This window comes from Podarcis erhardii (assembly GCF_964252035.2).
Source record: "Podarcis erhardii genome assembly, chromosome: 3".
Classification (NCBI taxonomy): Eukaryota; Metazoa; Chordata; class Lepidosauria; order Squamata; family Lacertidae; genus Podarcis; species Podarcis erhardii.
In genome coordinates this window covers 46,242,092-46,267,861 of record NC_138507.1, presented here as the reverse complement: position 1 = coordinate 46,267,861, position 25,770 = coordinate 46,242,092, and the positions used below count along the sequence as shown (strand labels likewise).

The window sequence follows — 25,770 nt, the reverse complement described above, 5'->3', positions numbered from 1 at the left end:
TTTGAACATCCTGAATGAGTTTTATTAAGATTATCATTCCTCTGTTACAGAAGATTTTCTGGGCCTGAGAACAAGGTCTTTGACAGAGCCAGCCAGCTCCTGGAGTTCTTTCCGGATTGCCTCTATGCTTTCTTCTGCATTCAGGTTGTTATCCACTGAGTCGTCGTCTCCTTGCCCAATCTTCTTATTTTGACTTATCAGCTGTTTCACTACTAACCCCTGGTATTTGACAAGAAGAGAATGCTGATCCTGCAAAATGAAACAAAATGTGGCTACTAAGAAGGCAATATGAGCAACTTATAATCAAATGGTGGTTGTTTTAGTTCATAAAGAACCCGCAGTGAGAAAAGCAACTTCCTTCAAGCATAATTATGATCCCATCTCAAAGAATCAAATCAAATCAAATGAGATCTGTTTTAACATAATTTACATACCGCTTAGTCATCAAAACCTCTAATCTGTTCACATAAAATATATACAGTGGTGCCTCGCAAGACAAAATTAATTCGTGCGAGTTTTTCGTCTTGCGAAGCACGGTTTCCCATAGGAATGCATTGAAAATCAATCAATGCGTTCCTATGGAAACCGCCTTCAGACCAGGTCCGGGGACAGTCTGTCCCCCGACCTCTTCTGACGGCTGGGGGGGGGGCATGGGCTTTTCTTCCCACCGCCAGCCTTCAGAAGGCTGTTCTGAAGGCTGGCGGTGGGAAGAAAAGCCCTTCTCCCCACCTCCTGCCCCGCAAGCTCCGGGGACAGGAGGGCTTTCCTGCCGACCCCCAGCATTTTAAAAGCCCCCGGGACAGCGGAGGTCTTCTGAAGGCAGGCGGTGGGTGAAAGTCTTTGCTCCCCCCCGCCTGCCTTCAAAAGCCGTCCGGGATAGCGGAGAAACACACTGCGCTTCTCCGCTATCCCGGGAAGGCAGGCGGGGGGGAGCAAAGACTTTTGCCCCCCGCCGGCCTTCAGAAGAGGTCCAGGACCTCTTCTGAAGGCCGGCGGGGGGCGAAAGTCTTTGCTCCCGACGGCCAGCATTTTAAAAGCGGTCCGGGATAGCGGGAAAGCGCAGCGCGCTTCCCTGCTATCCCGGACCGCTTTTAAAATGCTGGCGGTGGGGAGCAAAGCCTTTCGGCCCCCGCCGGCCTTCCTGGACCTCTTCTGAAGGCCGGAGGGGGGCGAAAGGCTTTGCTCCCCACCGCCAGCATTTAAAAGAGGTCCCCGGAGATTTCCCTATGGGCTTTCTTCTTGCGAAGCAAGCCCATAGGGAAATTCGTCTTGCGGAACAACTCAAAAACGGAAAACTCTTTCGTCTTGCGAGTTTTTCGTTTTGTGAGGCGTTTGTCTTGCGAGGCACCACTGTACCAAGATTGAAATCATGTTCAAAAAAGATAACCTTAACATTTCTTCAAAATACAAATGAGTGATTTTATTTTTGTCTAATATTAATGGGCAGATCATTAAAAAAATCTATTTTAAATATTGCATCCCATATTTACAGCTTTCCCTGGAAGACAATTGCACTATAATATTGCACAGTAGTTGCTTTCCTTAAATTCAGTAGACCACATACCTAATTTTATCCCTTGTTATATATAGTTGACACACATAGTTCCCTATATGTGCTTAATGAGAATTCTATGTTGTGGAAATTAATTACTGAACCAGTCACAGAATGTCCACTTTCATCCCTCTGCATGCACATATATAATCCTATACATATTTACTTTTACTGATTTCCATACAATTTACTCCTAGAACGTGTGTACAGGGTTTCAGCCTAAATAAATAAATAAATAAATAAAGTGGTTTCTGTGAATGCCAGCATTTTCTCAACTTTTGAAAAGAGGAAATTACAACACTTCTTGGTTTTTCCAGTGTAAGTACCTCTGGGATCTTTGTACTTAAGAAAGTAATGATCTGTGGCACGCATCTTCCGGGTGCATGAAGCATGCAGTGTGTTGAGAACTGGAACAGCAAGACTGATGTCAGATGAAGAACAAGAGCTGGATCTTCTGTGACTTTCAGCTGTTCAATCAGAGCTTGTCTGTGTTGGAACAGGATTTGCCTGAGACAAGAAACAGGATGTATGATGAGAAAAGGCTTTTACCTATTTAATTACTTGCAGATTTTGGATAATGGTGAATTAATCTGTAAGACAATGTTCCTTGAAAACAAAAGTTTTGGACTTGGACCACAGTTCAAAACTGTAGTTCCACTGTCCTCTTCTGGGAGGCCTTAACTAGAAACTCTCACCTTCCCATTTGTATGATCTAAGGCCTTTTAGAATGGGTGGCATGTTTTTAATGTTTTCTCTCTCCCCATTCCCGCTTTTAATAGATGTACTACTATTGTTTTGAGCTGCCTGTGACAAAAAGGAAACGAATAAACTTAGTAATAATAATAATAGTACGGCAACTTCACAAATACTTAAAAAGCGGAATACTATTCTACCCATTAACAGGAATAAAAAAGAGCAATTTACTGGTGCATAATATTACTAAGAGGTATAGATGCCACCAAATCCACTCATTATACCTTTCTTCTATCATGGAAATCATGGCGGCATATGTGGGTACCAGGCAGTCTCCCACCCAGGTTCTGACCAGGCTTGGCTTAGATTCCGCAAGAGCCCTGTGAACTTCAGGTCATGCATTACTACCATCCCATATATTTCTCCAAATGCTGTTGGAAGTGCCATGAGGTTAAGCAACTCTATTGGACAGATTTAGGAAACCAAGACTACAGTACAAGAACATTAATTGCTACAGCTTGCAGAATGATAAAGGGCTTCTATGATGACAATAAATTATGAATACTGTTGTTTCTAGCTAGTTAGTTATGACTCCACCAACTCGTCAATGTGTCTTTTCTCTTAGGTGGCCATAATGTTAATGCACCTCCCCACTGGTAGCCACGTGGTAGTAAAACCAACTACCTTTAATGAGGACAAGTATGTGTAAACACACTGTTGAAGTATCTTTCTGTATTTTTTAAAGGATGCTGTTTCCAATTCCAGTTTAATAAAGTTGAAAGCATTCAATGTTAAATTTAGGACTCATAAGCTGGAAGTTTTTACATGTGCAATATATATACAAGTCTATTTAGAAATAGAACCCATTGTGTTCAACGAGATGGATTACCAGGTAAGTAGGCAGTGTTTCCCCCCTAAAAAATGTTTAGGGGTACCCTCATTTTCTTACTCCTATTGAAATACTGCCCATCAATGAGGCCAAACTCAGATTCACAAAACGTTTAGGGGTATCCGTATTCCTGCATCCCTCCCAGAAAAAAAGCACTGTCAGTAGGTATATGTATTCTTAATATAAAAGGATTTTAAACAGCCACAGAATGAAGATGTGTAACTCGTCAGGAGACTTGAATTTAACTTTTGTCCTCCATAAGCAGTTCCTAGCTGTGAAGGATCTTAAATGAGCATATATATATTTTTTTTTGGGGGGGAGGCATGGCTAGATACCACCAAGAAAGCTTAGGTCATAAGCAAAAAGCTGGAAAGTATTATTTCTGGAAAATTAACTTACATTAAAACATTTTTATCTCCCTATTCCTTGGAGTAGCAAGACTAGTTTGCCAGCAATGAAGCACCTATCATTCTGAAAAAGTGATCACCTGTAGAAGCCCACAGAGGGAAACTATGTATTGCAAAAATATTACCTTTCTTTCTTCTTATCACCCTTTTTCACCATAATATCGCAAGCTTCTGCAGCAGCATCAAGACAGGAAACAAACTCTTCTAAACTCTTCAAAAAAAAAAAAAAAAAAAAAAGCAGAACAAAAAGAATAGCAAAGCTATTATCTCCTTTAAATTCAGTGTGAGGTTTTCCACAGGTTGGGAGAAGCTCATCTAATGTGGAGTGTCATGACTTCCTTCTACACACAGAGGTATCTGATATTTTGCCTATATTGTGTCCTCCGCTGTTTCCCCCATCCCTCTTGCTTTTTTCACACCTATGAATAAAATGCTTGCTCTCAGTTTATTTCGCTTACAGTTTGCCTATTTCGAAATTGACTATTAAGGGAAAAGTGAAGAACAAAATCCTTTACTAAATTAATAATGACAAACCAAATAAAACTACACTTCTTTAGGAGAGTGGGTGCAGATTGGATGCCTGAAACTTACCTTGCCATTCAGAGAAATGTGGAGTTTTGTTAAAGGACCTCTTGTCTCTTCAGATAAAGTACTCAAAATCTTTTTCCTCATCTATTTGAAGAAGTGTGCAAATCAATGAAGGTAATTTTAGATTCCAATGAACAACATGTTTTGGTCAATAAACTCAAAAGAAAATAAGAAAGTAGTCTTAGAAACACTAATCTCATATTGCAGGGGTCAACCTTATTGGGCCTTGTGACATATTTGCAAACCAGAGGAATGGTCATGGGCACCTTGCACACTGGAAAAACCACATTTGGGCTTGAAAAAAGTGATTTTGTTGCACTGCCCCCAGATAATGGGGTGTTTGTCACCTTCTGACAAGAGCCAATTTTCTCCCCACAGCTATAGTGTCCTGGAAGATCACCCCCATAACAATTAGGCTCGAGAAAAGCCTTCTGTTGCAGTTAGGCGGGGAGCAATTTTGAGGGGGGTGCATAAGAGAAAGGAAAAGAATAATCCTTTCCTCCCCAGCTGCAACCCCCCACTAACTCAGAATCACCCTTTCTTCATGTCAATAAGGCTTTAAAGAAGCCTTGTAGTGTTACAAATAGAAGGGCTCTGTGAAATTTAATTGTGTGTGTACGGTGAGGTCAGTAGGGAGGGTCACAACCGTGGGCCGAGTTTATTGTACTGCCATGCCCCCCAAAATGCAATTTGCTTTGAAATAAATCAGCTACAATTGAAGTTTTCTTCTAAGCCTAATTTCAGCAGCGGGAACCATGTGGAGGCAGGACTCTGTGGTCAGCAGACAAGGTTTCTGTAGGCACTGTGCTGGAGACCTACAGACAGGGAGAACCATTGGAAAAATGTCTGTAGGGGTTGTGGAGATCTAAGCTATCTTATAAGCACAGGAACCCATGCCCTACAACAGGGTCTAGGAACCAATAGACAACCAAATGTTGTTGGAATACAACTCCCATCATCCCTGACCACTGTCCATGCTGGCTGGGGCTGATAGGAATTGGAGTTCATCAATAACACCTGAAGAAGCACAGGTCCCCCTCTCCCCCTTGTCCAGCTCTACAATGAGGGTGGGGGAGGGATATGAACTAATTGCTTTAAGAATCTGTGAAGATAATAGGAAATAGTATCAAAGTACCTCGGTGGTAATGGCAGTGTAGTCTTCTGCTGCCATCATTTGATCAGCAGCTAGGCAGTTGAAGATGAGGTTAGTGATGTCAGTGCAAAACGTCTTCAGCATGTGCTTGGCAATGTTACTTTGCGTCTCATCTGCAAAACAGAATTTCTGCGATTAAAAAGACAATTTGTAAATATTTGCATATTACATTAGCCAATCTAGAGAGGTCTCGGCCTTTTTTCCAGCCACAAAGCATCTTACGCTCTGCTTCCAGCTGCTTTTACAGGTGTTAAAATGTCCGTGGCATCACAATGCATGAAAGACCTGCAAATGTTATTGGAAAGGTCAGACAAGATGTTTCAAACTAGGCCATCTTTTGCTTCAAGCAGAGAAAGCAAATATTAAACTGACTCCTACGGGCAGTTCTGTGCAGATCACAAACGGCAGAATTCAATGAACATCCACACAAAAATATCTGCGGTAGACAGGAGGAGAAGAATAGAAACCAAGAGGTTAAAAAAGAAAAAGTTTAAGTAAATGGATGGGCAGTATCATCACAGACTCTAGTCTTTTAGAGTTCTTTTTGAAATCAGAAACTGCCCAGCAACAGTGTGTTAAACCATAAATTCATTCTGAAGATAAGTGTGTGGCATCCATTACTGCAAGGATATATATACAGTACTGAGCAATGAAACTTCCCTTTCCTCCCTCCACGTGTGCCCTGTGCGCTCCCCAAATCTGCTCTAGAGCACTGGTGCTTCAATGGGTGGGCTGGGACCCACTGGCGGATCGCAGCCTGCTCTAAGGCGGGTTGTAAAAGGAGCACTACCACCATGGGAATATATGGTAAAAGATTGAGAAGCAGATCCCCAAATGCATGTTTAAATGGGAAGGTTGGGTTTAAAAAGCTTGAAGATATTTGCTCTAGTGGGTTGAAGAAACCCTCAGAACAGATTTAAGGTGTGCATGGGGAGAGGGTAGGAAGTTCTGTTGCTCAAGCAGAAATCTAGTGCTACTGGAACTAGTTACCTAGCACTACCTTAGATACAATCCAAGCTGTACCTGTGAAATGCTTTGCTCCTTTTTCAAATAATCGGATATTATTATACAGGGTGGACACCTCTTCCTGTAAGTCCTTGATGGTCTTTTTCCTGCTAGCTCCAGAGTAAGTAGAAGTGGAGGACATAAATACTGAACGCACAACTTCCTGATAACTCTTGGTCAAGGGCCTAAAGAACGGGGGGTGGGGGTAGGGAGGGAATACATTAGCAAGAGACTAGTATTTCTCCAAATACTACAGAACCTCAAAACAACATGCTTTCCTATCAGAAGTTGAAAATTTAAAGCTAAGGGCATTTTAAGAACTTCAGCTGCAACTGTTTTTTGTACACAACACAGTAGCTAGAATAGAACTACACAGGCAGCTCACATAGCCTGCAGCTTCAGTAGTTAACAATGGCAGTTGGCAACAAAGGAGGAGTCTGGCCTGTGTGACTGCTTTAAAAATGATTTCTTTTGCTGGCTTGGAGCCGCTTTTTGTGAGATCAACAACTTTCTGCTGCAGACACATCATAGAAGGGAGGGTCAGCAGGCTGTTTCTCAAGGGCCCAACAAGGCCTGTCTTTTGAACTTTGAGCAGTCTGCTTTCATCATACTTTGTTAATATGGGAACCTGGTAACATAAGTTTGCTTGATTGCATCTTCCCTTCCATTTTTTATGGGTTGTAATTTTTTTAGATTGTAGTCGTTGATAGTTACTGCATTTCTTTTATTGACACGTAAGTGACTGGGGGAGCCCTTCTGGCTGAAGAGTGGGATATAAATGCTGTGAATGAATGAATGAATGAATGAATGAAAGCCTTGCAAGATGGAACACCGGAATTCTGATTTTTCATTGAGCTATAGGATGTGTTAGGCCCTGTTTAAGTCAAAACTGAGATAAATAATTGAAATTACCTTATTAGATAGTCAGCGAGTTCTGTTATAAGCTCTTCAGGACAGTCCCTTACATGTTTTCTTAAAACATCCTCAATCTCTTCTGGTGACAGAAAAGGGATCTCGAGGTGCTTGCTCTTATCTGCAATGACCATGAGAAACATAATTAATATCTTCAGTTTTCTTGAAATCTCCCGTGTAAGAACACAAAATACATTCCTCTTAGTATCAGGACTCCCGAAGGTCACAAAAAAATAAGCATGTGCCGACTACTGCTATTCACATTATTCAAAATTGCTACTGTATGTTTATCACAGAGCCCTAGTTTTTTTCCCTCCCCTTGTTTGCTTTTGTGATTAGATTAATTCAGGAGTCATTTGGAAATATCATGGTAAAATGAGATTCCCACCAAAAAAACTGCTGTTAAAATTATATGGATACACCATTGCCATTTGCAGTAAGTAATGTTACCAGACACATATCAGAAATGATGCTCTAATGTGAAAAGGTTATACAATTTAAAGCATTCAGGTAAAAAAAAGTTTATCCTGGGCTGCATTCAACACTGTGCGAGTGTAAGGCAGATAATGCAACTGATCTTCCTTTCCCTTCCTGTAGCTCCCCGTACATCCCTGAAGAACTTCTCCAGAGGGCTGGGGGAAGCTGCCAAACATTGCCAGCTATGACGTGCTGGGCTACAGTACATGGAAATCACCTGAAACCAGGTAACGGAACTTTGCACTACCAGAGTGCTAGCATGTTCCTCCTCACACCTGCAGCCCCATATTAAAACAGCTCACTAAATTCTCTTCATCATTTTTTTTTTTTAGTTCGGTGCTTAACCTTGATTTTTGCTTGAAGTAGCATTTCTGTGTTACCATTAAAAGGCTTCGTGTCACAATTCAATCTTAGAAAAAAAGATAACCATACTAATATATTTGGATATCTTATAGGAGAATATTTCATTACAAACTCAGGGCAACAGTACTGCATTTAGAAAACTACAAGGATTAGGTTACTATAGTAGAATAAACTACAAACTTGAGCTGCTTGTTTGTGATTCCTCATCACTGTCAGCGTCTTTTCTTCCCTTCTTCTTGGCTTTCTTGATCTTAAATTCTCTGGCGTTTCCTCCACCGCTACTTTTCACACTTCCAGTGCCCTCTGGTGGAAAAACTACTTGATTAGCATGTGAAGTATTACTAAGTCAAGTGATGCTTTGACAAATATAATGAAATGAAACCAAAATCCTTATAAAAACAGAGAAAATAATAACCCTGACTATATTATGAAAGGAAACAGGAGTTACTATACCTGGGTGCATAATAAAAGAACGACAGAGCTAAGAGTATAGTATTTCAATATTTGTTCTAATTTCTACTTCATCAGTAAAGCAAACTGATCCTTATGAAAATGTGACTCAGACTTAAATCAAATAAAAGATAACGGTAAAATGAAAGAAAGCAATGTCCACAGCAAGTTCCAAATCAAGATGAAAGGAAATGCATTTAAGCTGACTGACAATGAAATTAACACAGTTCAAGCAATGCTGAACAGGAAATATTCATGATTACTGTTTGCCTTTTGAACAGAACTATCATCTGCACATTTTATTTCAAATGACCCTAAACCAACTCATTGTAACACTTGGGCTACAACCCTATGCTCACTTTGCTGGAAGTAAGCCCCAATGAAATCAATGGGTCTCATTTCTGAGTAGAAGACAATTCTATAATTGCAATTTGTGAGTGTCCCAATCCCATATGTTAAAACAATAATGTAAAATTCAAGTGTAGTTTTTATTTTGGCATACAATGGGTACTCTGTTTTGGAAGAAAAGCATTATATCAAACTTTGATAAAGTTTGTTAAGAGCCACTCAGCATAAATGCCACTATACAATCACAACTCTGGTTGATCACATTCAGGCTATTCTAAAAATTCAGTGTAAATAGTTTCAAAACTCTAGCAAATCCTTTTCATCCTCTCATTTGTAAAATGAAATTACTCTATTAAATGAATATTCCTTACTTTAGACTGCAATCCTAGGCACAGCTTCCTCTGAGCCCCACTGAATAGAGACGAGCTTACTTCTGAGTAAACATGCATCATATTGTGCTATCAGAACACAATCGTTAACATCCTGACCAAAGCCTTATGGTTTGATAAACAGACTAAGCAATGGTAACATTATGTATATAAACGTGTGACTTGACATTTGCATTAATTACACGTTCGGGGGTGGGGAATGCTAATAAATAAGAGAAATGGCTATAAAGACAACACTGGTATAAATTCCTTCCGTCTAATTACAGCTTTAGAGTCTGCCTTATATAGTGCTGTCTAGAGAGCTTCTATAGCCACCATGCCCTAGAAAACTGTTCTCTTGGGAGCTTTCCCCATCAATATGGATTTCTTGCAAACTCAATACTGAGTTCTTACTGTACATGTTAATGTTCTTCCCCACAAACACAAACAACTAACATGTTAATGTTCTTCCCCACAAACAACTAACCAATGTTTCTCATTGTGTTTTACGGTGGGCCAAGACTACATAAATAAGTTGTGAGTGGTGGTGATGATGATGAGAGAGAAGAGCTGTTCTGCTTCCCATGTCCAGCTACAGAGTAAAATGGCAGAGTTACCCTGCTCCCTCCAACAATCTTTTTCTTTGCATTTCCTTGAGCAGTGAAAACTTGACAGTAGTCAGCAAAGAAGAGAAGCAGTACTTTTTCTTCCCAAAACCTGTGTCTCTATTGTCAATGCTGTAATGTGGGAGAAGTCCTTGTCATGCCAACAGGACAGCTGCCAAACTAACAAGAAGAAACCATGGAATCAGTAACCAAGTAACTTATGCCTCCATTTTCTTACCTGCTGCTTTCTTTCTTCTTTCATCTTTCTTGTCTTTTTTACTTGAGGAAGCATTTTCTACAAATGCAGACTGCTTCAGGTCCTCTTCTGTGATTAAGTGCACAGGGTTATTTTTCATCTCCTAAAATGAAGATCATACATGCAGCTGTTCATGTGAGATGCACTGGAACGTACTGCAAATCCTTAAGGTTTCTGATACTATCTTCCCTCCTGTTTAGCATGGACATAATGTCCCAGACACTCATAAGAGAGTGCAACACATGACAGACACATACTCAGCTAATATCTGCATGAGGTATCCCATTTGTCAGGTCCTAGCAGAACACTATTACCTTAAACTTAGCCACCATCCACTGAGCTGTGCTGGTTTTGATAGGAAGAAGATATGCAAGAAATATAAACAGAATAATCCCCATTTTTTGCTATTTTACTTTGAAATGCAGCAACATATCTCCGTTTTCTTTGTTGTACTCTCACCTAGATATAATCACTAGACAACCTTTCCTCACCACCTGCTGTTTTGTTCTTGATTATCACAGTAGGAAAGCCAAGAATCTGACAGTGACTGGCTTGAGATATGGAAAATGGATGTACATATTCAAGGAATATGAGCCAAATGTGATGGCATCCCAATATTCTCCCAAAATGTGTTGCACAAAGCTTACAAAACAAAGGTGTCATTTTTAACTAGAAGCAAAATTAAATGTAAAACACAATGATGGACAATGCTGATTCCATGGGTAGGTAGTTCAGGTCAAAGACATAAAAACATCATTAATATGTGCTAAAGACAGGCTTGCACAACATGTGACTTATCAAGCTGAATGCAGCCCACCAGCCAGAGATTAGTCTATCAAGGGCTCAATGAATATATTGAATTTGCTTGAATCAAACTGCAAAGAGAGCTGGGGAAGGAGAGAGCACCTGACAGGCCACACTGCATTACTGGTGAGTGGCATTGAGTTTGGTCGGCTGTAACTCATGCAGTCCTTTTCTAAAACAATGCGCCCAGAAACAAACCTTTTCAGCTTTCTGGTGCATCAGATCACCAAACAAATCAGCACAGCTGTTGATAAATTTCTCACTGACAACATTAGTGTCGCCAAAGACCAGAGTTGAAGGTTGTTTACTGAAGGATCTCATCACTTGCTGGAGCAACATGCTGGCATCTTCTACAGAGAATGAACTTGGAAGAAGAGGCTAGGAGCAAAAGAAGCAAAGCCAAACAAAAACCATCACATTGTTATTTATTGTTCAACCAACTGGCTACAATATATACAAATTTGTTTGTATAACTACCATGCATGATATTCATATCCTGGCACAGAATTTAGCAGTCCCGAGATTATTATTTTTTAAATATTGCTAGTTTTTACAACTGCAAGAAAAGGTTTGAAAGGTGTCTGAACGATGCCAGGTGAAATCTCAAAAGTATGAGGTGAAGTGGGGATTGACTACCCTGAATAACTTTCTGTAGCAGAAAATAAATTATGCACATCTCTCTGCATTGACTCAATCTGCAGAGTTGATACTCACTGCAGAAATCAGCTTTAATAAGGTGCAGAATTTAGGTTACCTTGATGCAAAATCCTGCCTGTCTACTCATTTAATCTTTGTTAGAGAGATGAATAGGTGAATAGGTGGATGAATGTACTTTAATAAACAGGATTTTTCTAAGCCAGAAAAACTGAAAATGTAAAGATGACATTGAGAGAAGGGAGGTTGGGAAATCAAAAGCTTTTTGACAAAATAAATCTTTACAGCTTTTGGTAAAGTGTCAAAGCTGTTTCAAGCTACTTGCCATGTTTGCATTAAAATAATGTACAAATTAAAAACTCCAGGTAGGATATAAAGCCAATTCAAAAGGCATTTTATAACCTGCAGTATTTGATAACAGGAGTCTGTGCCCTCTGCCTGGATGATGACAGATAAACATGTAATTCCCTGTTTCTAGGGAGCTTGTTGGGAAAATTATTACTGCCACTTTGTACAAAACTGGTTTCTATCTATCTGGACAAAAATGCTGCAGTCATCTATTGCAGTGAAGCAACTGTGAGCTAAATATGTCCACAAATCTACAGGCAAGTGGTGTGAAGAATTTTAAGCTGGAATTACAGAATGTTGTAAAACACACAAGTGTATTACAGTTAACCTGTGAATTCAGTTAGTGACTTTATCACTCTCTTTCAGAGCTGTCTGGGCCATAATTTATTTCCACTTCCAATTTTTCACACTACCTTTGGTAAATTAAAAATGCATGTGGCACCTATTCGGAGGAGTAAGTATGCTTTTAGTCTTCAAAGCTCTATAGCTCCCCCCGCCACACCCGATAAGGAACAGTTTCTATCACAAAGGTAAAAGCCGCTTTTGGATAAATGGAATACAGGAATATGTACTGTCTATTGAGACATAAAGCTTGATAGCAAATCTTTTTTGTTTAAGAACTGAAGTCCCATCTACAAAAATAGCATCTCAGGCAGTATTAGAGTCTGCCACATCAACCCTAAGCTCTTGCTCAATATTGATTTGGAAGAAATTATGCTTTGAAATTAGGGCTTAATGCTTCTCAAGCTGGAACAAGCGAGACTAGCAAGTGGTGACCTTTCAACTGCCATGTCCTTGCAAATTGCAGTAATCACTGCTTTAAATCTGTGGTGTATAATTTTCCTCTGTGTAACTGCATAAAATAGTCTCTGTTGCCACATAGGGACACAGGGAGCTTCCTTATATAGACAGATAATTGGTCCATTTGGTTCTATGCTGCTGGCAGTGACTGGCAGTGGTTCTGCAGGATCTCTAACAGGGTATCTATCCCCCATGACCCCACCAGGAAATGCCAAGGATTGGACCTGGGTCCTTCTGGAGGCAAACGGTTGTAGACAATGTAGCACTGTGGTGAATATTTGGCAGCGCAAGGATTTCCCTTGAGTGACGGAACATTCTCAAGTCTCTTACCCCAAACAATCTTGAAGTTTGCTCAACTCTCAGGAGATTTGGGGATGACGCATAGTGTGCATGACGGGGGAAATCTCCTTGCGCTAGTGCAAGAAGTTCAGTCATGACCTGTGCTGTGACCCCTTTTGAAAAATAAAGCCAGTGGAAAGAAATGAAAAGCAAAGAGCATACCGCTATATCCACCCATGTTCCAGAGCTGATGGCTTCATCCACGGAGGCCTCCACTTGATCCACAATTTCCTGACCAACACAAGATGATTTCAGAAACAAGAGCTGCAAGGACTTGTACCTTTTCTTTATGTAGTTCACAGGGTCTGGGATGCCAAGTCTGGACAATGCATCAAATTCTACAAAATTACAGAAAGTGCTTGACTTTGAAGCAAACTAAACCGAAACAAAACAAAACTGGGACAATGGGCTAGACATCTCTTGGTGGACACTGACCACCCTCTTCGCAGCCTCTCTGTGGCTTTTGTTTCTTGCTCACTCTGAAGCAGTAGGGAACCCAGGAGCTGGTGTTTGTATGTTAACTTGGTAAATTTGTCAGGTGGGCAAGGGAGGAAGTCTTCCACAAGTCTGCTTACTATATCACTCCCCAACAGGAGAAGCTGGCTAGCCTCCGTTTTCCCCAATACAACAGCAATAGCTTCACTGAACAGAATAATGAAGAGTTGGGATGGTCTTGTCCATTCCCTGCTGTCCTGTCATGTGTGGATTGCCATGTGTGGATTAAAGAGTGGGACTAGGTCTGCTCTTCCAAACATGCCCTCTATTACCGAAGCTTACAGCTTCATCCAGGCCCAAAGGAGGAGCTCAGGAATTTGTCCTTCTTCCAACCCAGGAACTATACTAGGGAGCAGGGGATGGCGATGTTCTGCACTCCATTATCTCCTGCACTGGTGATCAGCAGTGGAGGCTGGTTATTAAGGGGAGTCAGCCCCCAGCTACTTGTCTTCTTTCTTCCAGCCAGCACAGAGGCTGGCAGTGACTGTCAGCTTTCTCCTCCTTAGTTTTAGTGTTGCCCTTGTAGAACTCAAGAGGGATGAGGATGGGGACAAAACAGGAATTGGGTCTGTCTGTTAGTGGCTCTGCCTACTGTTAACCTTCCTGCCCTACCAGTCTCAATAGGCGTCAACCATTACTGATGAGGAAAAATGGGATATATGAGGGTCAGAGGGAGGGGGAGATCTCTAAGAAATATGCTTCTCTTGACCAGTAACTTTCAGAAAGAAAAGTTTGTTCAAAAGGGGTAAGTTACCTAAATAACCATTTTGCTTGAAAAACGAATCCACCCAGTTGCTCTGTGTTCTGGAGTAGATGTCAGGGATAAACACAGCCTTATCTTGCCTTCCACCAACCACTGTGCCTTTCAAACGTCCAGTACTAACAAGTTCTTCCAGCATAGCTGGGAAAAGAAACAAAGCAGACACAGCATTAGAAATACTTATGAATATGTGATTAAAAATTCAGAGATTACAACCACAACTCAGAGGGATGTATGCAGGCCTATATATTTTTTGGACAAGTTAAATAATTTGAACACACAGACACACCTAGATAGATAGATGTTAAACTGTTCTCCTCTCACCTGATTCCTGTAGTACAGTATATTATATATTAACAAGTGGGAAAAAGTCACAGGAAAACAGCTGTTTCTTCAGCACAGTCTCAGCAGACATTTGCAGTCAGCAACAGTGTGTGCTATGGATTCTTTTTATCATTATTTACATTTTTGTGGGTGGTATGTCTTATTAAAACATTTTTTTAAAAATACATCAGCTTTGTTTGCCTGATTCATACATGGGGTGTTATACACTAGTTTTGAAGAAATAATAATAATTTGAATGCATGTATTTAATATGAGCTTCATTTAGTTACTGTCTGATTTTCACTTTAGGTTGCAATGAATTAATTTAATTAAGATATTCTTATTTAGAACAAGGAAAATCTATATGTTGAAGGTGTGGGCAGCCAGAAAATGGTTGGCCAAAATAAATGCAAACTACATTAAATGATAGTGGTAAGGAGGAACGAACAAGAATGATATGTAGTAAACAAGAGCTGGAATAGTTTTAGGGAGCGAAAGCTCAGGACTGCAGAAGTCTTTTGGTAATGAGGCAGGGTTATTCCTCTAAGGCCACACCTCCTTTGCTGGTCCCCCAAAACAAGACAAACATGAAAGATGCATTTTAATGGGTCAGTTTCAGTTTGCTTTCGAAAGGAGAAAAAAGTACGCAAGCTTCAAACCTTATCTTAATTGCCTCTTACTTAACACTTTCTGATATAACAAAAAATCAGCATTAAATAAGTCTGAACAAAACTCACAGTAAAGCAGATGCTCCTGAAATCCATGCCGAGTTATTAGGTTAATTATTGGAGTAGGTCTAAAGAGAGAAGTGATATATAAGAAACCAGGACACTCATACATAAACACTTAGGGCAGGATTCGGCATCTGTGAAAATCACCTCGGTTGTCCGGATCAATTTGCCCATCAACAAAAGCCCTGTGGAAGGACTTCCATGTGTGCAATGGGACTTCCCCTCCTTCTTTCCCTCTGCACAACCAAAATTGATTTTTGGTGGGGGCTGGGAGATCCCCCATAAAAGCACATGGGGGATCCTTCCACATGACAAGCCAGAATGTTTGTCCTCATGGAACCATCGCCTTAGCACAACAGTGAATCCTTCCTACAATATTTTTATTTATTCCACAGTGAGCACCAAGTTTGTGAATACTGGAATAAAATAAATTGCTATTTTCTACTTCATAAACAGAATACTGTTAGAATATGTTATGCAACCACTAATGTATTTTGCTTCCAGTTTTTTCACTGCTAAAGACAAGAAATTTGTGGAGATTTTGCAGGGAGGAAACGTTTAAGGATGGGACGTCAGTAGCTGCATAAAGATTTGGAATTTTTTATCGGAAAAGTAGGAGCATGTCCAACTTTTGTCTATTTATGGGAGCAGATTCTTTGATGAAAAGCCAGAGCCAAAGTGATGCAGTTGCCATTGCTATTGTAATTAAAAACAGTTACGTTTGCTCTGGAAAATTTAATCTTGCTTTTATGCAGGAAGTGTCTGCATATCTCACACAAGGAGCAGATAATCAGAGCTGTTTATCCCAAAACAGAAACGTGTCTTTCAATTTACCTGGTAATAGCAGTGAACAGACCACGGATACGGGCCCGATGCCGTGTGACAAATGCATCTGTGAAAATCACTCCTCGGTTGTCCTGATCAATTTTCCCATGGATAATTTTGCCTAGGCGGATGGAAAATGCCTGAGAACATAAACACAGCAATTAACCGGAGAAGCCATTTGACGTTGCACTGTTTTTACATTTTGACTTTATGCTGCTTTTAGCAGGCTTTTAATACGTGCATGTGGATTCAGCCTTGAGACAGGATTTGATGTTAGACTACAACCAACCATTAATCCACCACTGCTTCTAGGTGCAGATAAGAGACCCCTCTTCAGAACTTGAATGCTCAGGAAGACAATTAAGCCAATGTAGAAAGCCTTACATTCCTGCTTACTATCATGGGACTTGACAGTAAGGAAGCTCTGAAGTATGGCAGACATTATAGCACCAGGATTAAGTTTTTGCAGCTGATGAATGCCTCGACCTTCTGTAGTCCTACTGGTACATTCTGAAAAATACTCAATGGATTCAAGCACAATAAGTGTTTCAAACATTTGTGTAACTTGGAATTATCCTTCTGCTTGAAACTTTGGCTGTGCTCTGTGTCCCATCTGTCAATGGCAGCAGATTTCTAAAACCTTTGGTCTGCATTCTTTTATTTGGATTTCATCTTATTTATTCTAAAACATTTCTGTGCTTAAAAATGAAGGTCTTTCTGGAAAAATGCCATTTAAGAGGTAGAAAGGCGGGCTTTCCAAGCTTGGGCATAGTTCCAGGGCCCTAATCAAATACATTTCAGAGATTATTGGAGACAGCCAAGATGACTCAGTTAAAGATCTTAATAAGCCTTGTATGCAACCCTGAAATCTAACATAAAAGGTGGCATGTTTTAAAACAAATGTTATAAATGAATGCTACCTCCAAGCCAAACGCTCTAATGTTATTTCAGAGTCACCTCCTCATATCAGAGTCTTGCAGGAGGGAATGTTGAATGAATGGAAGATTGGGGGCCAAACAGGGAGAAAAACTTGAATTGCTGCTGCCTTATCGATGAAGCTGTGAAGTGGAATCCTGCTGTGTATTGTGTTTTAAAGCAAACAACAACAACAACAACATGATGTCCAGAAGGCAGGAATTGACACCTATCATTCTTACATAGAAATCCATGTTAGTACCGAGAAAAAACATGTCATGTGGCGGATCTCTGACCAGTTTTGAAGTATAATTAAAGTTCTTGCATCAAGATCTAAGAACTCTTGTGCAAAACAATATGCACTTCAGTGACAGAATACCTGAAGTTGTACCAGTATTAGATCACACGCAATTACATTACGTTGGAACTTTGCATGTACTATTGACGTAAACAGGTTCTCATGTGTAAATAAGACATAATGTAGCCCATTTTGCTTCCTAAGTTGAGGCCCTATCCAATGTTCCCATTCTGCTAATGCAAGAGACTTGGGTTTGCAGAACAGAACTTTCTCCATTCCTCTTGTCTGCAGTCCCCTGCATGCCCTCAAAATAAACTCTGGAGTTGGGGGACCCCAGAAAAAAAATTGGGATGAACACAAAGGGAGGGAAGAAATGCAAGTGCTATGCAGTGTTGTAGCTATTGGGGGGGGGGGCATAGCTGGTTTTTTGCCCTGTGTGAAGCCTCCAGAGGGGCACCATTAAGGCTTCCAGCCTGTGTGTGTGTGCCAATGCCTGAGTTGGTGTGCCCAACTAGGTCTTTAACCTAGGTGAAATAAAGCCTAGTTTTGCTCCTGGTGCTATGGATACCATCCTTATTTTCCTGGTATGTTAGGAAAATGCATTTTTGCTCATCTGGCTGCAAACCACCACATTGGCGAATCAACAAACGCTTCCAATTCCTACAGCCCAATGGTCTGTGCTAACCAATGACTACGGATCTTAAGAAATATTTTTGCCTTCTCAGAGAATCTTACTGAAGTAGTAGATCAGGACTGCTTCACTTCCCTATTATTAGACACAGTGGCTGCCAGGAAATTAGATTCAATACTGCAGTCACAGTATTTAGAAGCAATAAGCAAATTAAAACCATGTTAGACTTTAAGTACCATAAGAAAAGACGTTGTCAAACTTAGATCACAAGCTAGTGCATTTGATACTGGAACTTATTATCATAATAGTAATGACAGGTGAAGTATCACATGCTTTAGTGAAAAGTTGGTCATTTTCATATTGATTACCTGCTTCAAGAAATCTCCAGGAAGGTCATATGCCTTGCACAAATCAGATATTTTCACTTGCCCAGATTCCTGTAACTTGTCATTTGTTTCTTCTGCTATCTGATCTAGGTAATTCCTAATATGGAAAAAAAAGTAGTATAAAATTCCAAATTTGCCTTGCGCGCTGTAACATTATTTGCTTTTAGTAATCCTATATACCGGTAGTACTATATGAAAACATTAAGTGTATGTTGCGTCTACTACAAACTTTGTAAAAGATGTGATCATTCTCCCTCAAACAGAAGTTACCATTAGTTTTCATGTTTTACAAAACTGATAAAGCAAATGTAATTCTTCATAGTGTTCTGTTGCTTGATATATCTCGTCTGAAGCTCATTTCTAAAACATAAAGATTGTAGGCTGATATTGGAGTTTAAACTGAACGGCACCCATATCTGATATCACAGCAAACATATGGTCCATGTCAGCAATAGAACACTGCATATATACTAGATATAAGCTGCGATTTAATCAGGTTGTCATTATATATAGGTAATTTGCCCAAGGCCCATTTAGTCCAGCATCCTAATTCTCACAGCTGGCAACCAGATTCATATGGGAAGCCTGCAAGCAGGACCTGTGTAGTCTCCATTTGTTCTTTCCAGCACCTGATTCTTAAAGGTGATACACATTACACTAAGTAGTAAGAGTTCCTTGCACATTGTCTCTCTTTCAAACGACCCAAGAGGGCAAAGTACTTGCTGCTGATGCTAAGGAGTCTCATCCATCTCCTCTACACACACTGGGCATAAAAGGGACACAAAGCCCCCCCCCCTTTAATTTCCAGAGCTTTTTCTGTCTTTGTCTCAACAGTAATGAGGAAAGTTTAAATGCCTTCCTTTGCATTAGCGAGCATAAAAAAATAAAGTGGTTCTCAAATGTTTGTATGACTTCAACTGCTCAGCTTGTACAAAAGCAGTGGAGTACATTCTCAGACACAATGCATAATTATTGGCTTCCATTTCCTCATTCTGGATTAATCACATCTAAAAGCCCATTACACATTTACACTGTATTTAATCACTCTTGAAAGAACTCACTCATCTATAAGCTGCCCCAATACTAGTTGAACTGTTCGGTCTGATTTGACAAGGTCATTAGCTCGGTTTTCAATATGGAGCAGATCTACATTTACTACCTGCAGGGGGGGAAAACAGGTTAGCATCTGGAATTCAAAGCCATCATCTACTGTTAAAATGATACACTTTCACATTCACAAACCATTACACTCTAGCTACTTTTCAATAATTCAGATACAGGTGTATCTTAACTGAAAAAGAAAATGTGATATTGGAAAAGAAAATAGCAATCAAGACAAGTTAACACACAATGTAATAAAATCTCTAATTATTATGAAAAGCTTCAATTTAGCTGAAGCTTTTCAGATGGAAAAAGGTTAGCAGAAATGAAATATTAATTCCCTGACTGTTTCAGCGATCAGTCATTGTTATTTGTGCATACTGTGGCATTTAAAAAGCCCAACCTCCTTGATAGGCTAAAACAGGCTTCAAAACTTAAAACAAGTATGATGGGGTGCTTATGTTGGTGAACAGTGTGATTAAGTTGCTCCCATTCTCTGTAATTTTATAATAATATATAAAATTACAGAGAATGGGAGCAACATAATGGAACCTACAGAGACACCACAGTTAATAAAAATGAAATATAGGTTAGCAGCTAAGTTTTGATACTCTACTCCAGAGGTGGGTGGAATCTCCAGGACACGGGACAATTTGGCCTTCTAGGTCTTTTCCCCCAAAACCATGCCCACCCAGATGACATTACTGGTGGCGGGTGGGTGGACAGGGTTTAATGCTGCACTGGCTGTGCGATCCTGTTCCCAGCAGTAACAGGACCGTGTAACCTAGAGGCAGGATTTAATCTCCACCTGTCAGCTAATTGCAAGATTGGGACTTAAAAGGGAAGGGGGGACCCACCCATACACTATTCAGTAACTATTTAGGTTTCCATACACTACCCACTTACCTAGGAGTAAGCCTCACTGAACACAATGAGACTTATTTCTGGGTACAAAATCATTAAAAACAAATGTGTATTTCAAATTGGCCCAATTAAGCACAGATAAAAAGAAATAAAAAGTATTTATGCTTAAAGCAAGTTACCTGTTGCAAATCAACAATGTTTACACGACCTGTAACAAAAGAAAGAATATATTAACAAATAGATTTTAATGCATAATACAGAAAGTCATAGACAAAGGAAGTACATTATAGTGAACTGTTTTATTACTCTTTGTATTTTGATTTGAAACTTCAAACATGGTTTTATGCATGTTGTCTGGGAATTAACCCTGCTTGCTAAATGGAATTTACTACCATGAAGTGTGAATAGCACTTCCTTTATACATAATTTTTCCAGCATAGTTGCAACTGCCTCTAAGTTTCTTGCATATTTGTCCAATTACATGTAAAGGCATCTACACATGGAAGAAAGTCATGCCACTTGTGTAGAAATCTTTACACATACCTGGACCAGCATGGTGTTAACTATAAAGGTGGTCGCAGCAGCAACATCTGGAATAGCAAACAGTATTTTGCAGGTATGCTCCAGATCTTCCATGCACACTAGTACCACAACTTACATCAGTGGAGGGAAAGCTTTCAAAAAAGATCTATACATGAAAGTGCCCCCACTTTGAAATGAAATTGGAAGAGCTTGTGAAAAGAGTTGTGTGCTCATTAAAGTGCATAAGAGTTTGTATCATTTGAACTATGGTAAACTCCACTGAAATAAGTCTGTTAATCTGCATAAAGAATAAGATTTCTGTTGATGAAGCCTGCTGGTAGCTAATGCTTTGTTCTTAAACTAAACAAACAATGGCATGAAAAACCAAAAGGCCTTTGCCTTTATTCCTGTACTCAGCATGAAAGGGATGCTACAACTTCAGATATCAACTGATACTTGCCAGGAAGAAAGCTCCCTCAATTATTCTTTTCCTCATACCCTAGGAGTTTAATTGTTACCAGCAGTGGCAGAGCTACTGTTAAAACCCAATCTTGAGTGAGGCAACTGGCAACTTCCAAAATGGGGAAAGAGTTCATTTTTTTAAAAAAAGAAAACTGTGCCGGGCTGGGGGGTAAGAAACCCTTCTTCTGATTCAAACCCATGCTTCTCATGGGTGCTTTTTATGAAAAATGCAAGGGATGGAATAGCTAATGACAGATTGGCTCTTACTCATCTTTCAGATAAGACCAGACAGCTTTGTAAATACAACTGAATTCTCTGTTACAATCCTGTCTCCAGTTTCACTTAACTTTTTACACTGTTTTTTTACAACTTTCCCATTCAGTGCAGACAATGTATGTAACATACCAGAATAGTGCTAAACTGTGCTTGCAATTCCACATAAAAATATCCTACATACTTCTTTGCAGTTCCTTTTAAATGATAAATGAACACCAAGTATTCCAAATTCAGCAGCAGCTTGAGAGGTAAGTGGAATGACATAGAGGCTGCATTCCTATACCCACGTATCTGGGAGTGAAGCCTATTGAACTCAATGGAGCATAGTTCTGAGTAGACATGTATGGGACTGCAATGTAAAGTTACCTAACATTACCATTATTAGATTAGCCCTGGGTCCCTTCCAAGCTAGGATTCTGCCACTAGCAGTTTGGATAATCAGAATTGCTGCTTTTGTTTTCCACCCCACCCCTAGCTGATCTTGAAGATAGGTCAACAGGAGTATCTTTCTAATGGTTATTTTACTTCGGCGAGTCCATTCGCACTATGAAATAGTGTTAGAATCATGACCCTTAAATGTCTTGATGGGAAGGATACATGTTTCTATGTATTTTTATTTTCCCAAAGCAATTTACCTTTAAAGTTTCGTTCTTTGTAGTTTAGCTTATAAACATATTTAGATATATTTTTTACACACTTACCACCATGAACATGAAGTTCATCACGGATCTCTCTGCTAATCTGCGCAGGAGTAATATACTCTTTTCCATCAAGAGTATGCACCACTTCCAGCTGTTTTTCAGCAATCAACTTAGAAACGATCTCTATGCAATTACGTTCCGACAGTCTGCATGCATAAAAGAACAGCAAAACATCTTGCATGAGATCCTGACAACTTGATTTTAAACAAGTGCTACTTCATTTCTAAGACAATCTGGAGAAGCTTTAGCAATCTATTTATGCCACAGAAATTTTCAGTTAAGACAAGTGTTTCTGACAGATCGACAATACAATCAAATTATCCCTTAATGCTCTGTCTTACTGCAAACAGAAAGCAGAAAGGTGGGTTTCACTACCACCACACCATGCTTACAAGTTAAGAAGGGATTCTTATCAATATTAATAAAACTGAGAACGTTACTAGGGGTCTGTACTCCAGATTAACTGGTGCAAAACGGGCAAGAAAGTTGTTTATTGGGGCTGATTAAACTTTGTGGAGCTTCATATATACTGATTTCCAACAGCTTTCTCCCCACACCTTAGATTCCAAGGCATTTCCCAAATACCAGGATAGTAACTTGTAGGTACATTCAACAATGGATGTCTAATGCCGTTTTCACAGAATTACTGCAGATTTTTTATCTTCAGCAGATTATATCAGAACTTGAAATGTAACATCACATTGTGTTTTTGGATAATATTGGTTACCATTTTAAATGCACTGACACTAATTATGAGTAATGGATATAATGGATCTTTTTTGAAGCTAAATGGAACAGAAGTTTGTATTGTGTTATATGGCCATTCCACAAACGAAAGCAATTGCCAGCCTTATCACAAGCTCACAAAAACACTGTCTGCTAAATATTAGACCTTGTGGACTGCCATGGGCTTTTCAGTTTTATATTATTATATTAAAAAATAATACAAAACAGTATGCAGTCATACATATTCTGAAAATGTCCAAACATGTATGTTGAGTCATACTTTCTTAGTTCCGTTCTCATATATTACACACACACATTCATATTCAACCGTCATTACAGTAATCAAAGGTCCAGTACAATTCTTTCAACGGTAAAGCCTGCTAAAATAAGCACTTTGACGAAACTGCCAGAAATGATTTTCAGGTGGCCCAAGAGTTACCCTTTTTGTGCTTTCACAGCAACATTGCAGGTTGCGTTTTACTGAGCTGGTGCAGCCCTTTAGCTTTACAGTACATGCATCTTAAAAGACCCACAAATGTATTACAGTACTGGGATGCAACTTCCACGGACTAAAGAGTCCACTTCATGAGGAGCAGGCCAAAAGCTTATTCCCCAAACAGATATGTCAGGAGCTACAAGACCCTTTTAAGTGCTTCTGCTGCAAAGCAGGCCGACACAGGAGATTGATATACCAGGAAATAATAATAATTATAATAATTTATTATTTATACCCCGCCCATCTGGCTGGGTCCCCCCCTAGCCACTCTGGGCAGCTTCCAACAAAACACTAAAATACAATAACCTATTAAACATTAAAAGCTTCCCTAAACAGGGCTGCCTTTAGATGTCTTCGAAAAGTTTGGTAGTTATTTTTCTCTTTGACATCTGGTGGGAGGGCGTTCCACAGCAGTGGCGTAGCGTGGGGGGTGCAGGGGGGGCCGGCCGCACCGGGCGCAACATCTGGGGTTAGGGCAAATCCACGGGTTAGGGGGCGCAAATCCACGGGTTAGGGGGCGCAAATTACTTGCCTTGCCCCGGGTGCTGACAACCCACGCTACGCCACTGTTCCACAGGGTGGGTGCCACTACCGAGAAGGCCCTCTGCCTGGTTCCCTGTAACTTGGCTTCTCGCAGTGAGGGAACTGCCAGAAGGCCCTTGGCGCTGGACCTCAGTGTCTGGGCAGAACGATGGAGGTGGAGACGCTCCTTCAGATATACTGGACCGAGGCCGTTTAGGGCTTTAAAGGTCAGCACCAACACTTTGAATTGTGGTCGGAAACGTACTGGCCTCAGGCGCTTGTTCAAATGTTAAATGCACGGGGGACCTGTTGACACGTTTGCAGGATGCGTGGGAAAGGCAGCAGCGAGCAAAGCACGGATTCCCAGGGCGGACAGGATCGCTGCTGCTGCTGCTTCACTGGCTCATGTGCCTTTGGCAGCAGCACCTTTAGCAAATGAGTATTATCCGGGTGACATTTTTCTCTAGGCCAGGAAAAGCTCCAGCCCCGCTATGCTGCATTTCTGGATGCCAAGGTTGTCAAAAGCAGAGCACGTGGAGCGGGGGTGAAAACAACAACCACAGGCAACCCTACTTAAGAGCATTACGGCACTAAGGTGAGCAGAGACCCCCTTCCCTGCTGAAGGGCTGCGCCGCTTCTAGGAGCATTACGGGCCGTGGCCCAGAGGGACGTTGTTGGAGCTGCTGCTGCTGCTGCTGCTGCTGCGCAGGGAATGAGGGAGCCTCGGGCTCGTCGCGCGAGATACCGTGGAAGGAGCGAGATTCGTCCGCGCGAGGGGGGCTCGCGGGTGGCTCCTCCCCTCCCTCCCTCCCCCCCCCTCACCTCTGCGTCGCCTGGGCGAACTGGGCGGATTGGAACTGCTGGGACAACTTCAGGATCTCTTCCCAGGTAGCCGCCATGGTTGCCCCGCGTCCGAGGAGGGGGCGGGGAAAGGGGGGGAGGAGGAGGAGAAGGCGGCGGCGGCGGAGTGGGAACGGCGAGGCCTCGGGCACTCACACGTCAGCTCAAGAACGTTCCGCGGACGGAGCGCGGCGGCGGACATTCCTCTGCCGTTTCGGGCAGAACGCGATCTGGCTGCCGCGGCAGCGCCACCTGCAGGAAGACAGCTGCCACTGACGGTGCGCAGGGGAATGAGGAACACACGCTCTCCGCCCTCTCACCGTCTGCAGGGGGATCCGCGTGCAGTCAAAAGACGTTTTAGGAAATCATTAAATTGCAACGTGCACTGACGCCCGCCCCCTCCTGGCTCTTGGCGTTTCCGGAAACATCAAATCCCGCCTCTAGTGTCTCTTCCCCAACGGAACGCTTCCTAAAATAAATCAATAGGCCCGCAACCGTTGTGTACTAGCAGGACAAGTGCGTGATCTAAAATGATCTAAATGTGCTTGGAACATTGTAGAAAACAAAGCATAATGAGGTAATTAATTGCTGTGGGTTTGTGAGCGCCGGTCACGTTGGAAGGAGCCCACGAGGGCTTGCCTGGCACACGTGGATCAGGTTCTTCTATCCTGCGCAGAACATGGTACCCGATCTTCCGAGGGAGGCGCATCCTTCTCTGTAAGTTCGTTCCACAGGAAATGTTATGTACTGTACTGAGTTGAATAGGATCCAAACTGCAGCAGTCTGATTGGTCCTAGAACAATAGGATCCAAATGGCAGCAGTCTGATTGGTCCTAGAACAATAGGATTCAGAATGCAGCAGTCTGATTGGTCCTAGAACAAT

The 25,770-nt window shown here is 41.1% G+C and overlaps 1 protein-coding gene and 2 long non-coding RNA genes across 3 annotated transcripts in view; 2 read left to right on the top strand and 1 right to left on the bottom strand.

Annotated features, from left to right (window-relative positions):
- UFL1 (UFM1 specific ligase 1) lies at positions 1-25,069 on the bottom strand. The gene is made up of 19 exons (XM_081857012.1): positions 24,870-25,069; positions 22,304-22,449; positions 20,522-20,550; positions 19,439-19,536; positions 18,360-18,474; positions 16,157-16,287; positions 15,329-15,387; positions 14,262-14,408; positions 13,175-13,350; positions 11,069-11,248; positions 10,049-10,169; positions 8,220-8,342; positions 7,200-7,320; positions 6,306-6,472; positions 5,265-5,395; positions 4,133-4,213; positions 3,667-3,752; positions 1,879-2,059; positions 1-249 (listed from the first exon to the last, which is right to left on the bottom strand). Exons 1-19 carry the CDS (start codon positions 24,944-24,946, stop codon positions 34-36), a joined length of 2,385 nt encoding a protein of 794 aa, XP_081713138.1. The 5' UTR covers positions 24,947-25,069; the 3' UTR covers positions 1-33.
- On the top strand, positions 256-1,797 carry LOC309339472. The gene is made up of 2 exons (XR_014155388.1): positions 256-483; positions 1,361-1,797. It is a non-coding gene; the product is annotated as an uncharacterized lncRNA (long non-coding RNA).
- LOC309339437 overlaps positions 2,066-25,770 on the top strand; it is a 657,715-nt gene continuing 634,010 nt past the window's right edge. The window contains exon 1 of the long non-coding RNA XR_014155348.1: positions 2,066-3,150. This is a non-coding gene — a long non-coding RNA (uncharacterized lncRNA). The remainder of the gene's footprint in view (positions 3,151-25,770) is intronic.